The sequence below is a fragment of the Schistocerca cancellata genome, chromosome 6 (assembly GCF_023864275.1).
Source record: "Schistocerca cancellata isolate TAMUIC-IGC-003103 chromosome 6, iqSchCanc2.1, whole genome shotgun sequence".
NCBI lineage: Eukaryota > Metazoa > Arthropoda > Insecta > Orthoptera > Acrididae > Schistocerca > Schistocerca cancellata.
In genome coordinates, this window is record NC_064631.1 from 347310322 (window position 1) to 347324845 (window position 14524).

The following is a 14524-nucleotide window of genomic DNA, read 5'->3' on the forward strand; positions in this document are numbered from 1 at the left end:
TGCTAAGCGCTGAGACAAAAGAGAATATAGATAAAAATGATCAAAACTGTGATGATGAGTTATTTCACACACAGAAACAACATAAACCAATTGCCCTAGTCGTGTTGGTCAGTGACTAACAGTAAGTGAAAAGTTGTGGCAGAACCTGTAGCCATACCTTCCCATCGACGTCAGGGCTTGCTCCAAGGTCGGCTACAGAGGCACGGCTATAAGAGAATGTTCAAGACCACGAAATTGAACATATAAGTCTGAAATTAAAAAAAATCCTTACGTGTCATAAAATTCTCAAAACCCGAACATTTTTGCAACCCCGGGTGGCACTGGAAAACAAGGACTGTCCGGGCTAAACCCGGGCGTAATCAGAGCAGACTACTCGAATTTAACAACAGATGACTGTCACGCGAAATACTGAGAATTCACTAGATCTTAGCGAAATATCATTGTTAACAACAAATCTATCTTAGCATTGTCTCGAAGAGAGCTGTACAGTAACTGTTTCAATCGTCAACGTAGTTGTTGCTTTCATATGTGACGTTGCTTTGATCGATTTGAAAGGCCGCCCTGATACACAGGAGTGGCTGGTCACGTCTGTGACGTTCGTACACGCCCATTGGTTGAGCAGCCGGTCTCCACCCAACCAGCGGGTTCATCTTGTAAACAAATGTGCGACAGAGCTAAGCGTCCCTTCAGTCGAGGCGGAGACATTTGTTGCATTGGATGCTAAAGCAGCAATACTCGTTGTGTTAAAACAGTCCGTGTCTTTGTATATGGTCATTTAAATGCACTCAAATAGTGTGTGAAATTTGTTAGGCCAATATGCTTGGTACACTGCGAAGAAGCTGTGCAGCCTTGCTTAAACAACAAAGCCCAGAAATTGGACGAGGATTTAGACAGTCTTGCGCTTTCAGAAGTGATGATGGACTTACAGCAAAAGACAGTAGTGGTTATGCCTACGGTGCAAGACAGCAAAATGGCTTTCGCCGTAAAACGGAGATTATGAGAAGACATCCAAGGTACGTAATTCAGAAAGTGTATGAAGGATGATTTACAATTATTGAAAGGAGCCAACGACACAGTGTTTCAAATTTCATTCACTATATAATGACGGCACTTGGAACACACAGCAGACGGCACTTGAACACACAGGACTTTCATTTTTATCCGTTTTAAAGATTTAAAATTCTTCATATTTTTTGCATTGCCGGTATCTACTTTTTATGCAGTAATTTGTTTAACTGCAAAGAGAAGCTGGCAATGTTGAAGCTGCATCGTATCATGAAAAATCAGCAGCCACCAAAACACAAATTTCACTTGCCGAAGTCATTACAGTGAATTAACAAAAATTCTGTCGTGTGTGTAGCCCCACCACGCAAGGGAGCGACGTTACGGGAATATGTCATATTCCTTTAGTCGGCGTTAGTGAAATAAAAGGTGTATTTAAACTGCGTCGATATTCAGGCACAAGAACGCAGCGACGGTGATGTGGAGATAATGTTAAGCACTTTGGTCAGTGTGTGCTTACACTTTTTTTCTCTATAATATGAATAAAAGTCTCCCCATTCCCACACGTTACGGTACGCATTGCTTTGCGGATGCATTAATGGTGAAACATTGCGCATTCGACTGCACAGTAAGAAAACCTAGTGATAAACTGAAACCCTTAGTTATTAAGGTGACCAAAGCCACCGAGTATGATGCCTAAATTTACAATCCAACCCGCAATGTGTGTTCGAAAAGACCAAATGCGATGTTCACTTGCTCTGATTCAAAATCGGTTTCGATTTCAAGAAACCAACTCATAGATGTTATATTGTGACACTGTACAAATCAATGGGAAAGTACGACGAAACAAAATAATTCTGCAGTCAACACTTTGCAGAACATATAGATACCGACATAGCTGAGAGCCTTATTACATATGTTTTCTACCAACAGTCTGGTGTTCACTCTATGAAAGAACAGTAGTTTTCTTAGGTTTATAATATTGTGTGATTTAGTGTTCTTTGATCACATCATTCATGTAGTGGCTTGCCTCCAAATTATAACTGTAAATTAAATTTGTTAATGTGTGTTACAGAACTTTACCCAAATTAACACAGAGAATCCAGTTTCGCTCACTCCATCTTTAATGCTTAATTTCAGAGGACTATCCACTGCACACTCTTCAACTGCAGTCCCACTTGCAGCTTGTGCAACTGCTGTTACCAAAGATGAAAGCAGGGAGTTCATGGCCCTCTTCCCAGATGTTGTCCGGGATTTGACGGATGCTGGAAGACACTTAGATGTTCCGGAAGTTACAAAATGGTTTGCCAAGGTACAATCATTTTAACTTCAAAATCTTGTTATTTCTCAAACTTCGTAACATAAAACTATATGCTGAGTTTTAGAGAAGACCTATACTCAGATCCTGTAGAAGTGCCTCGGAGTTAAGCAAATATCTTTCTCCTAGTCATGTCCTGTTGTTTTGTAAGTATGCTGATTGTACAGGGCACAAACTGCTGTTAGTTACCACGACACCGAGAGGTCTTGAGTGCTGCTGTAATTTTTTAATTGACTGAACCAATGTAGTAGACAAAGCCAACAGCCTGATTTACTGTACATTCATCATTCCGATACTGCTGGGAGATTCCATGGTGACTCATGTTACATTTCGAAATCAGTGTTTTTTATGTTGACTTGTTATCAATCTATAAACCCATATTTTCTTTTGTAAATCATCATCATAAATCGTTATTCAGGCAAAGAACTTGAAGTGTTATTCAAGCAGGGACGAACATAAAAATTAAAGAACAAGAATGTAATTTATGTTGTGACTCTTGTTACAAAATTGGGACAGCCTATTCTTGATGTGCATTTTAGGTCAAAAGTGTCCTCAAGCTATTAGGAGTATGAATCTGGTTTTTATCACAGAAAATGCATATTAGGTAGGCATTCAAATGACAGAGTTAAAGATTTCTAAAAATATTTATACCATGTGAAATATTGTAATATATTGAAAAAGGTGCACGACTCAATGTTACGTGACTCTTGTTACTTGCTACTTCTTGTTGGAAAAACTTTTTTCATGCCAGCACAGAAATGAAAATATGACATTATGTGCCAAATAATAATAACTTAACCATAACATTTCACTTTTTGAACACTATGAAAATTTATAAGAGCATGACATATGGGAAAATGAATTGCAGATTCAATTAAAAGTCAGAGAACTGAAAATATCGTCTTGCTATAATTTTCTTTATAACTTCATCACATTTTTCAGGTCATTTCTAATAGTGACTAGCACACTCAGTTGCGCTGCTTAAGTAAGAATTTCGAGATACTGGATGAACCTTTCCAGCAGTGAATTTACTGTCATATTCTACTTTGTACCAGTCTCCAATATTCACACTTTCTGTAGTTTCTTCAGTATAATGATCTGCAGCAGCAAAATTCTTTGGAGACAGCAGATTTGTTTGTAGTACCCCTTTCTTGTACTGAAAGCAGTGAACGCTTTTTATGTTTGGTACTGATGGTGCAGAAGAAAATATTTGAGCCAGCTGAAGTTTCACATTGATTCATCGAATTTCATCAATAGACAAATGAAAAACCTGCGTAGTTGTGATACTTGCAGCTACCTGAGTGAAAGTTGATGCATCACCTACTATGAATTTTTGTTTTTTTTTACTGCATTCCACACTAACCATTCTGCAGCTGCACCAATTCTATCTACGGAGCTCCTTTACCATGGGATGTAGCAAGTAAGTTACAATAGATTTCCACATTATGAAATGATTGAAATTGAGGTACAGTAGCAGTAATATATTTGTTTTTAAATTGTGAGGCAGGTCCGTCTGACCAGATTTAAACTACCTTCACATTTTCAGGTATAGTTCACAGTACCATGCTTATGTTGCCTATGTTTTCTAACACTTTCCCAATTTTTAGCTCTTCTTTCTTCTAATAACAGTCCTTGCTTAAGTTGACTCAACTGTAGAAACTTTTGTTTCTGCTTCTGCTGGGTTTTTCGAGCTTCTTCCTGATACGTCTTCTTAAATTCTTCATATTTTCCTTCACTCTTTAACTTTTCCCTGCAAGAAATTATGTACAGATCAATCAAGGCGAACAGAGTGCTAGCTGATAGGCTGAGAAATAAAAAAAATGTTAACAAAGAGGTAAGTGCCCTAGATTATATCAAACCAGGTGATCCCATTGACCAAGTACTTTAACAGTAACAGGAACTTCTCAAAAAATAACCAGGGAAGAGTAGCCTACATTGTGATCTGTGGTGTGTCAATTGACATTGCACACAATGAAGGTTTGTATGCTGCAAATGTGTTGAGAACAGCTCTAAATAACCTGAAACATTCTAACGGCAGTTTAGTTGTTCTTCCACACAGGCATGACTTAATACAATTCTCGTGTGTAAACAAGCAGTAATAGCTAAAAATAGGTCTTAAGCAGAAATATGCAGCTGTTTTGCAAATATTCATAGAACTGAAGCTCAGAAATTTGGTAGAGAACTTTATACCACTCATGAACTTCACTTCAACTGGTGTGGGAAAAATCATGTAGTGACAATCATTTTGTGATGTAAGTGCAAATGCAAGGAACAGAGTGAACACAGGACTATCAGATTTGAACGAGGAGTGTACCACTACATAAGAAAATTGTAGGACTGGGTATTTTGGACACCTGGCTGGTAAAAAAACAAGGTAAAAGTGCTTCTTCCCAGTCTTATCAGTGTGTAGAAACAGACCAAAGTGGAGGAATAGGTAGTGGAAAATACCGTGCACAGGCCTTCTACTGAAACTTCTTTTTTAGAGAAAACGATGTAACCGCTGCTGCTAAACAAAAACTGGCAATTTATCACCAAAACATTAGAGTTCTCTGCAGTAAGATCAATGGACTTATAATCAATATCCATGAGCCACGAGGTACAGATTATACCCATGTTCTGTGCTTTAGTGAGCACCATATTAACTCTAGTATAGAAAAACTTGAGCTAAATAATTATTGCTTAACAATGTCATTTTGTAAAAATTTTAAAGAAAGAGATGGTGTTGCCATTTATGTTAAAAAACCGCATCCCAGGTGGAGTAATTATTGTTCAGAACAACATTTGGAGATGTGTGCCATAGAATTGTCTTTGAATAACTCCCATATATTAGTAGTAACAGTGTACAGATTACCTTCAGGGAACAATGTTGAAGAAGTTAGATGCCCTCCCAATATACATATTCAAGCACAGAAAAGATGTGATAGTGCTTGGGGACTTAAATGTAAACTTTCTAACAAATTCCAGAGACCGATCAGACCTAGAAAATCTGATGTCCACATATAATCTTGCTTCTGTAGTTAGCTTCCCTGATAGAATAACTTCATGCACAAGCACACTGATTGATAATATATTTATGGACCAGACCAAAATAGGTGATGCAACTACCTGTCAAATCCTGAATGGTTTCTCTGACCATGATGAATAAAGATTCAATATAAATAGTGCAAGTATCTATGAGAATGATAGTGGCCCCAATTGGAAAACAGATTGGACAATTAATAGTGAAACTATTCAGACTTCTAAATCACATCTCCTAGCCACAGACTGTAGACCTCTGTATAATTTTAAAAATACCAATTCCGAGTACAGTCTTTTCAGTAATGAAGTGGCATTGATATTTAATAGTACCCTCTCAAAAAATATATAAAACCCAAACTGCTAAACATACCAAAAGCCCTTGATACCCACTGGTATTAAGATTTCATGCAAAAGCAACAAGAGCTGTACATTGCCACAAAAAATTCAGATAATCACAACCAGCTAAATCTCTATAAAATACTGTAAGATACTAAATAAAGTTATTCAGAAGTCAAAAAGTTTATCAGTGTTCCAAAATCAATAAAACTACTAACAAAGTCAAAACAGTATGGGAAGTGATAAGGATTGCCTCAGTAGGACCCAAAACATTGTTCTCAGTAACGAACCTAGACAAGAACAATATCAAGAGACTGTGGCAAAAACTATTAATGAGAACTTTTTGTATTGCTGAGAAAACAGGACACAATGGCTCCTTAGAAGAGGCGTTAAAAAATACTGAAAGGCCATTCCCAAATTTCAATAGAGTAGATAGGTATAGCCCCTATAACAGTACAGGAAGTACTGTATTTCTTTAAAAAGCAAAATTTCAACTGGTGTCGAGAACATCTCCAGCAAGCTACTAAAAGTCTGCTGCAATCAGTTCTGTAAAGTCCTAGTTCATATATTCAACGCCTCTCTGAAACTATATTCAATGCCTCTCCGAAACAAAGTATCTTCCCAGACAGGATGAAGTACGCTATTGTGAAGCTCCTCTACAAAAAAGCTGATACCTCAGACGTACAAACCATCATGCTGTCTCTCTTTTGACTAAATTTTCTGAAGTAATTGAAAAATTAATATATACATTTTCAGAGAAGGTATCTGCACAACCAAAGCTATATTTTCATTTATCAACAACATTTTGGAATGCCTTGAAAAGAAGACATTGCCTGTGGGCATATTTTGTGATCTGTCTAAGGCCTTCAACTGTGTCAATCATACAATGCTTATAGAGAAAGCATCCCACTATGGACTCTGAGAACAAATGGGCAACTGCCTCAAATTGTATCTACAGGGCAGACATTAGAAAATAGTATTAGATTGTAACAATACGTAGGTAGGAGGGGTAGAGTCAGACTGCTCATACATATCAATGATCTACCTTCGTCCTCCAACAAAGCAAGCAACTTTACAATGTCTGCAGATGACACAAATATTGTGATAGACGGCAAGACATCCCCTGACCTAGAATTAAATGCAAACAATTACTTGAGGACTTTCTGAATTGGTCCACAATAAATTCTATATCAATAAAGATCAGCAGACTCAATTACGTTCATTTCCATTCTGGTCACAAAAGCCCACAGGAGGTAAACATTGCACACAAGAGCCAGCAGCCACACAGGGTAGATTGTTTGAAATTCTTGGGCATACATATAACCAGCTTAACTGGGAAAACACATCCACCAGACCCTGAAAAGACTTAGTTCAGCAAGATTTGCCATCCGGATAATCGCCAAAATTGGAGACATCAGTATCTCAAAATTTGCATGCTTTGGCTACTTCCATTCACTTATGTGTTATGGAATAATCTTCAGGGGCAATTCACCACTGTCAAAAAGCCTTTACAAGTCAGAAAAAGGTTGGCTGAGTTTTGTGCGGAGTGCCATCAAGAACCTCATCTCGCAACCTTCTTAAACAAATATGAAAACTAACCACTACTTCACAATACCTCTTTTCAATCATGACATTCATGCTTCACAATCCTTCTCAGTATGAAACGAATGAAACATACCATCGTCATAACACAAGAAGGAAATATGACATACACTGTGACCTGAAAAATTTGTCCCTGGTGCAAACACGCATAAAATACATGACCACAAAATCTTCAATGCACTTCCAAGTAATATTAAGTGTCTATGAGGTAATAAGGTACTATTGCTCGTGATTTTAATGTGGATTTATTGAAAAGCTCTGTCAGTAAACAATTATTGCAGTCTTAACACTATCATTTAATTTAGTTCCTACTGTGAACTTTGTAACTAGGTTACATAAATGTTCTGAGACTGCTATTGATAAGATTTTTGTAGACAAATCTAGGGGGAAATGTCATATCACAAAACCAATAGTAAATGGACTATCTGATTGTGACATGCAGCATCTTGTGTTAAATGTGTAAACTTGTCAGGATAAAAAATCTATTAAATCGGAGTACAGGAGGGTAAAAAATAAGTCAAAAATTGAGAAATTCATGAAATTGTTCAAAGACATGAACTGGATATAGATGTTTACAGTACTTCTGACTCAAATGGAAAATACAAAGCATTCATTAATAAAGTTAACTCCTCTTTCGAAAATTGTTTTCCCCTAAAGGTAACTTAAATCACACAGACGTCAAAAAGTAAACCGTGGAATACACAAGGAATAAAGATATCATGTGGGACAAAAAGGAGACTGTTTCTACTATCTAGGAACAGCTCTGATGTTAGAATTGTAAAGCATTACAAAGAATACTGGAAAATATTGAAGCAAGTAATCCAGAAATCAAAGCAGCGTTATTATGAGAAAAAGATATTTACCTCAGGCAACAAAATGAAAACTGTATGGGATATAGTGAAGACAGAGGCAGGTGGAGCCAAAAAGAAAGAGGAACAGATAGCTCAAAAATAAATGAGACATTGGTTACAAATGCATGTAGTGTTGCAAACTCTTGAACAGGTACTTCACTTCTGTTGCTGGCAGCTTGGGGTATCAGGTTAAGTGAACAAAGCAGTGGAGTATCTGAGACCAGTCCTTAAAAATAACTTAACTTAAATGGAAATGACACATCTCCCAGAGTAGTAGTACCCATCATAAAATCTTTAAAATGTAAGTTTTCCAGTGGATATGATAACATATCAACAAAGTTAATTAAAGAGTGCTCATGCGAGTTGAGTTCAATCTTAAGTTATTTGTGTAATCAATCTCTTATCAGCAGAACATTTCCAGACTGGTCCAAATATGCTGAAGCTTCTTTACAAGAAGGGGGACAAAGAGATATCATCAAACTATCGACCAGTTTCACTTTTGCTGGCTTTCTCAAAAATATTTGAAAAGGTTGTGTTCAAGCGTTTCGTTAAGTGTCTGACTGCAAATAATGTATTGTCCAAGTCACAGTTTGGGTTTCTTAAGGGTTATGATATAGAGAAAGCTATTTACACTTACAGTGAGAATGTAAGTAATTCATTAGATAATAAATTAGAGGCTACTGTCATTTTCTGTGACTTGTCAAAAGCCTTTGGCTGTGTGAACCACAGCATTCTCATAAAATTAGAATATTATGGTGTCACCGGCAATGCTGCAAAATGGTTTGAGTCTTATCTCTCTAACAGGAAACAAAGGGTGTTGTTGCAAAATACGTGTGCAGTAAGCATTCAATCTTCATCTGATAGGGAATTAATTACATGTGGTGTTCCTATGGTTCCATCTTGTGTCCATTTCTTTTTCTTGTGTACATTAATGACATCTCATCTGTTCCAGATGCTAAGTTTATTTTGTTTGCATATGATACAAACATTGCCATAAGTAGCAAGTCAAGTACAGATTTAGAACTAGCTGCTAATCAAATTTTCACTGACATTAATAAATGATTTAAAGCTAGTTCATTGTCATTAAACTTTGAGAAGATCCACTATATGCAGTTCGGAACCTGTAAGAGATTTCCTTCCAGCATGTGTGTAACATATGAAGACTTGCAGATCGAAAAGGTTGACGGTGTTAAATTTCTGGCATTACAACTCGATATTAAATCCAGTTGGGAAGGGCATACCACAGAATTGTTTAAGTGCCTAAACAAGTCTGTATTTGCAGTGTGAATGATGTCAGATGTAGAGAATATAACAAAACTTGCGTACTTTGCTTACTTTCGTTCTATTATGTCATACGGGATGATATTCTGGGGTAACTCATCAAACCGAGTAAAAGTTTTTAGGATGCAAAAGCATGTGGTAAGAATCATTTGTTGCGTAAATTCAAGAACATCATGTAGAAACCTGTTCAAGGAACTTGGTATTCTAACCACTGCTTCTCAGTATATTTATTCCTTAATTAAATTTGTTGCAAGTAATATATTTTTATTTCCAACCAATAGCTCAATACATAGGTTCAATACTAGGAATAAGAACAGTCTACATAAAGATCTAAAATCACTTACCTTGATCCAAAAAGGGGTCCAATATTCAGGAACACATATTCTCAATGAATTGCCTGCAACCATTAAGCACTTGGTTTCAGATAAAGTGTGGTTTAAACAGAGTTTGAAAGACTTTTTGGTGGACATCTCCTTCTACTCTATAGATGAATCTATGGAGACTGTTAAGCCAGCTTAAGTAAAAATGGCTATTAGATTTCAGTTTTGACAGCACTTGGTCACACCAGTCAAGACTCTAGTGCATAACAATGTTTCATTTTGACAGCATGTTAATTCTGTAAATATTAGCTGTTCCAGTTTACCACATTGTATTCACCTATTTCGACAATCTCCTGACAAATGGTCAGGGTAGTGAGTATTATATTCAAATGTTTTATGTTTTTATGTTATACTTTCCGACATGTTCCACACCCATGAGAATCATCTCATTTTTTGTGCCTATGGAATGAAAATTGAATCTAATCTATTTATAAGTAAGTTAAAGGAGTTCTTGCCTGAAAAAAGTTTCTATTCTCTAGAAGAATTGTACAGCAGAGAGAGCCAAGATTATTTACCATGTATTGTTGTGTATTCCTGATTCAATATATCTTGCTGCTTTAATTAGACTAATTGGTGGTCTGTAACTCAAAAAATTGTTTAGACAAGATCTAAAAATTGTATCTTTACCTCTGTTTGTGAGTGTAATTAGTGCTTACTGATTGTGTTACTTTATTATTATTTTCAATTTGTTTTCTTAATATTTGTTTATTGTCCTGATGGAAACAAATGTAATAATGAATTAAATGTTTTGACTCACTCCACCTCCATGTCACCACATAAAAATGGATCTGTGGAATACTTATCGCAGTAAATAAATAAATAAAATAAATAGCTTTCGGCCACAGCCTTTATCAACAAAAGGGAAACAGACACTATTCATTCGCACACGTGAACGCACGTGCGCGAACACACACACACACACACACACACACACACACACACACACACACACACACGAACGCCGACTCCAGCAGCTCAGATCAGAATGCCATTGGCATTGTGGCTTGAGCTGCTGGAGTTGGTGGTCATGTGTGCTTGCTTGTACGTATGAATGGTGTGTGGATCTCTTTTGCTGATGAAGGTTATAGCTGTAAGCTTTGTATAAGTGTCTTTTAACTGTGCCTGTCTTCAGCTTAATGTGTCTTCTTTCCAGTAAGTAGCAAGCTATCTTTCCCTACTTCGTTGATATTCCTATCTGGAGTTTTCAAGTTAATGAAAGTTTTACATAAGAGACATGAAGATTTCTGTAACTGTATTGTAACACAGGGATTTCAATGCTTCCAAGGAATGCAGACATTTCCTTGCAAATTAACTAAAAATAATTATGAAACATTATTTTTTTGAGATGACAATTAAAGCTTTATCGCTTATCCCTCATATTAATGATGTGTGTTACTCATTATGTTTGTCCAAATACTTTTCATCAATGTATTATTCGGAAATAAACAAACACTTGTGAATAAAAGCAGCATATAGCTAGTGTATACACTAATCTTTTCTGTGTTTTGTTCTCAGTTTTAAAATTTTCTGTGGAATTCCTTACTCCATGGTGTGGATTTCTGGAAGAGAAGTCTGATGTATATAAATTGCTCTGAAATATTACTAGTAAATATACCATAATTATTACATATTTAGACTTGCCATCAAAATACTTAGTGCTTGAGATAGCCTTGCACATTAGTCTTTTTTCATATGCTGTTTTTAATTCTATAAACTGCAGGATTCCCGAATATGTGATGGGCACGAATTTATGCATAATGTTTTATTTTTATGTAGCATTAATTAACTGTAATTTTATGTACAGCAGGCAGTAGTTTCATATACACAACTGCACTATTTTATTTTTCCATGCACAATTCTTTTGTCATATAATTACAGGTTCTTCAATACAATGTTCCTGGTGGGAAGAAAAACCGTGGACTGGCTCTTGTGTATTCTTATCGTATGCTTACTCCAGAGAGTCAACGAACTGAAGAGAATATTCGTCTTGCACAAATTATGGGCTGGTGTGTTGAAATGGTATGCATCTTTGTTCTTGTTAGTTCTTTAGAAGTACCACACTGTCTGCTGGATTATTTAATGCTTGTACCATAACTAAACTAAAATTAGCTGCAAGTAGTTGTTTACTGTTATCTGTATAAGATTATCATACCTAATTTACAGACAAGAATCCCCATATTCCTTTGCTTAGACTGAATGTGCATTGGAAATTAATTTAGACATGGCCTCTCAATCAATCAATCAATATCGATTAGAATGGACAGGGACTGTGATTGCTGTGTTCAGATGAGGGCTGAGTTGGCATCCCTTCGCTCACAGCTGCAAGCGGAGCTGACTTCGGTCACGCAACTTGAGGCTGTTGCCAATGGGCACACAGTGGTGCCGGACTTGGGTATCACGGGGATGTCAACCTCGTCCCATCTGTCCCCAGATTGGTTTGCTGCTGTGGTTGCCCCGGTTGCTGCCCGCAGTGGGGCTGAGCCCTCACCTATGGTTGATTGGGAGGTCGTTCAAAGGCGTGGCAGGCAGCGAAAGACGTCCCCGGAGGCTGATCAGAAAGCCTCCCCGGTGCGTCTGTCAAACAGGGTGCAGCCAGCTGCAGGTGGTGGCACATGTCAGCACTAATGACATGTGTTGCTTTGGATCTGAGGAAATTCTCTCTGGATTCCAGCAACTATCTGATTTGGTGAAGGCTGTCGGTCTTGCTTACGAGATGAAGGCAGAGCTCACCATCTGCAGCATCGTTGAAGAACCGACTGCGGACCTTTGGTGCAGAGCCGGGTGAAATTGTAAATGGTTGCGAAAACACACTTGACCTCTTAGCCACAAACAATCCAGAGCTGATAAAGAGCATCATGACTGATACAGGGATTAGTGATCATAAGGTCGTTGTAGCTAGGCTCAATACCATTTCTTCCAAATCCACCAGAAACAAACGTAAAATAATTTTATTTAAAAAAGCCGATAAAGTGTCACAAGAAGCCTTCCTAAGAGAAAATCTCCATTCCTTCCGATCTGACTATGCAAATGTAGACGAGATGTGGCTCAAATTCAAAGATATAGTAGCAACAACAATTGAGAGATTCATACCTCATAAATTGGTAAGAGATGGAAGTGATCCCCCGTGGTACACAAAACAGGTCCGAACGCTGTTGCAGAGGCAACGGAAAAAGCATGCGAAGTTCAGAAGAACGTAAATCCCGAAGATTGGCTAAAATTTACAGACGCACGAAATTTCGCACGGACTTCAACGCGAGATGCCTTTAATAGGTTCCACAACGAAACATTGTCTCGAAATTTGGTAGAAAATCCAAAGAAATTCTGGTCGTATGTAAAGTACACAAGCAACAAGACGCAGTCAATACCTTCGCTGCGCAGTGCCGATGGTACTGTTACCGACGGCTGTGCCGCTAAAGCGGAGTTATTGAACGCAGTTTTCCGAAATTCCTTCACCAGGGAAGACGAATGGAATATTCCAGAATTTGAAACACGAACAGCTGCTAGCATGAGTTTCTTAGAAGTAGATACCTTAGGGGTTGTGAAACAATTGAAATCGCTTGATACGGGCAAGTCTTCAGGTCCAGATTGTATACCGATTATGTTCCTTTCAGATTACGCTGATACAATAGCTCCCTACTTAGCAATCATATACAACCGCTCGCTCACCAATAGATCTGTACCTACAGATTGGAAAATTGCGCAGGTCGCACCAGTGTTTAAGAAGGGTATTAGGAGTAATCCATCGAACTACCGAGCTATATCATTGACGTTGGTTTGCAGTAGGGTTTTGGAGCATATACTGTATTCAAACATTATGAATCACCTCGAAGGGAACGATCTATTGATACGTAATCAGTATGGTTTCAGAAAACATCGTTCTTGTGCAACGCAGCTAGCTCTTTATTCGCACGAAGTAATGGCCACTATCGACAGGGGATCTCAAGTTGATTCCATATTTCTAGATTTCCGGAAAGCTTTTGACACCGTTCCTCACAAGCGACTTCTAAACAAGCTGCGGGCCTATGGGGGTATCGACTCAGTTGTGCGACTGGATTCGTGATTTCCTGTCAGGAAGGTCGCAGTTCGTAGTAATATACGGCAAATCACTTAGTAAAACTGAAGTGATATCAGGTGTTCCCCAGGGAAGCGTCCTGGGACCTCTGGTGTTCCTGATCTATATAAATGACCTGGGTGACAATCTGAGCAGTTGTCTTAGGTTGTTCGCAGATGATGCTGTAATTTACCGTCTAGTAAGGTCATCCGAAGACCAGTATCAGTTGCAAAGCGATTTAGAAAAGATTGCTGTATGGTGTGGCAGGTGGCAGTTGACGCTAAATAACCAAAAGTGTGAGGTGATCCACATGAGTTCCAAAAGAGATCCATTGGAGTTCGATTACTCGATAAATAGTACAATTCTCAAGGCTGTCAATTCAACTAAGTACCTGGGTGTTAAAATTACGAACAACTTCAGTTGGAAAGACCACATAGATAATATTGTGGAGAAGGCGAGCCAAAGGTTGCGTTTCATTGGCAGGACACTTAGAAGATGCAACAAGTCCACTAAAGAGACAGCTTACACTACACTCGTTCATCCTCTGTTAGAATATTGCTGTGCGGTGTGGGATCCTTACCAGGTGGGATTGACAGAGGACATCGAGAGGGTGCAAAAAAGGGCAGCTCGTTTTGTATTATCACGTAATAGGGGAGAGAGTGTGGTAGATATGATATGCGAGTTG

At 37.9% G+C, this 14524-nt stretch overlaps 1 protein-coding gene across 1 annotated transcript in view; it reads left to right on the top strand.

Moving 5' to 3' along the window:
• The first annotated feature begins 666 nt into the window (after positions 1-666).
• The window catches only part of LOC126190804 (farnesyl pyrophosphate synthase-like), a 47711-nt gene continuing 33853 nt past the window's right edge, over positions 667-14524 (top strand). Inside the window, exons 1-3 of the mRNA XM_049931363.1 lie at positions 667-1013; positions 2143-2314; positions 11667-11807. Of these exons, the coding sequence (XP_049787320.1) occupies positions 817-1013; positions 2143-2314; positions 11667-11807 (510 nt within the window). The 5' untranslated portion in view covers positions 667-816. The remainder of the gene's footprint in view (positions 1014-2142; positions 2315-11666; positions 11808-14524) is intronic.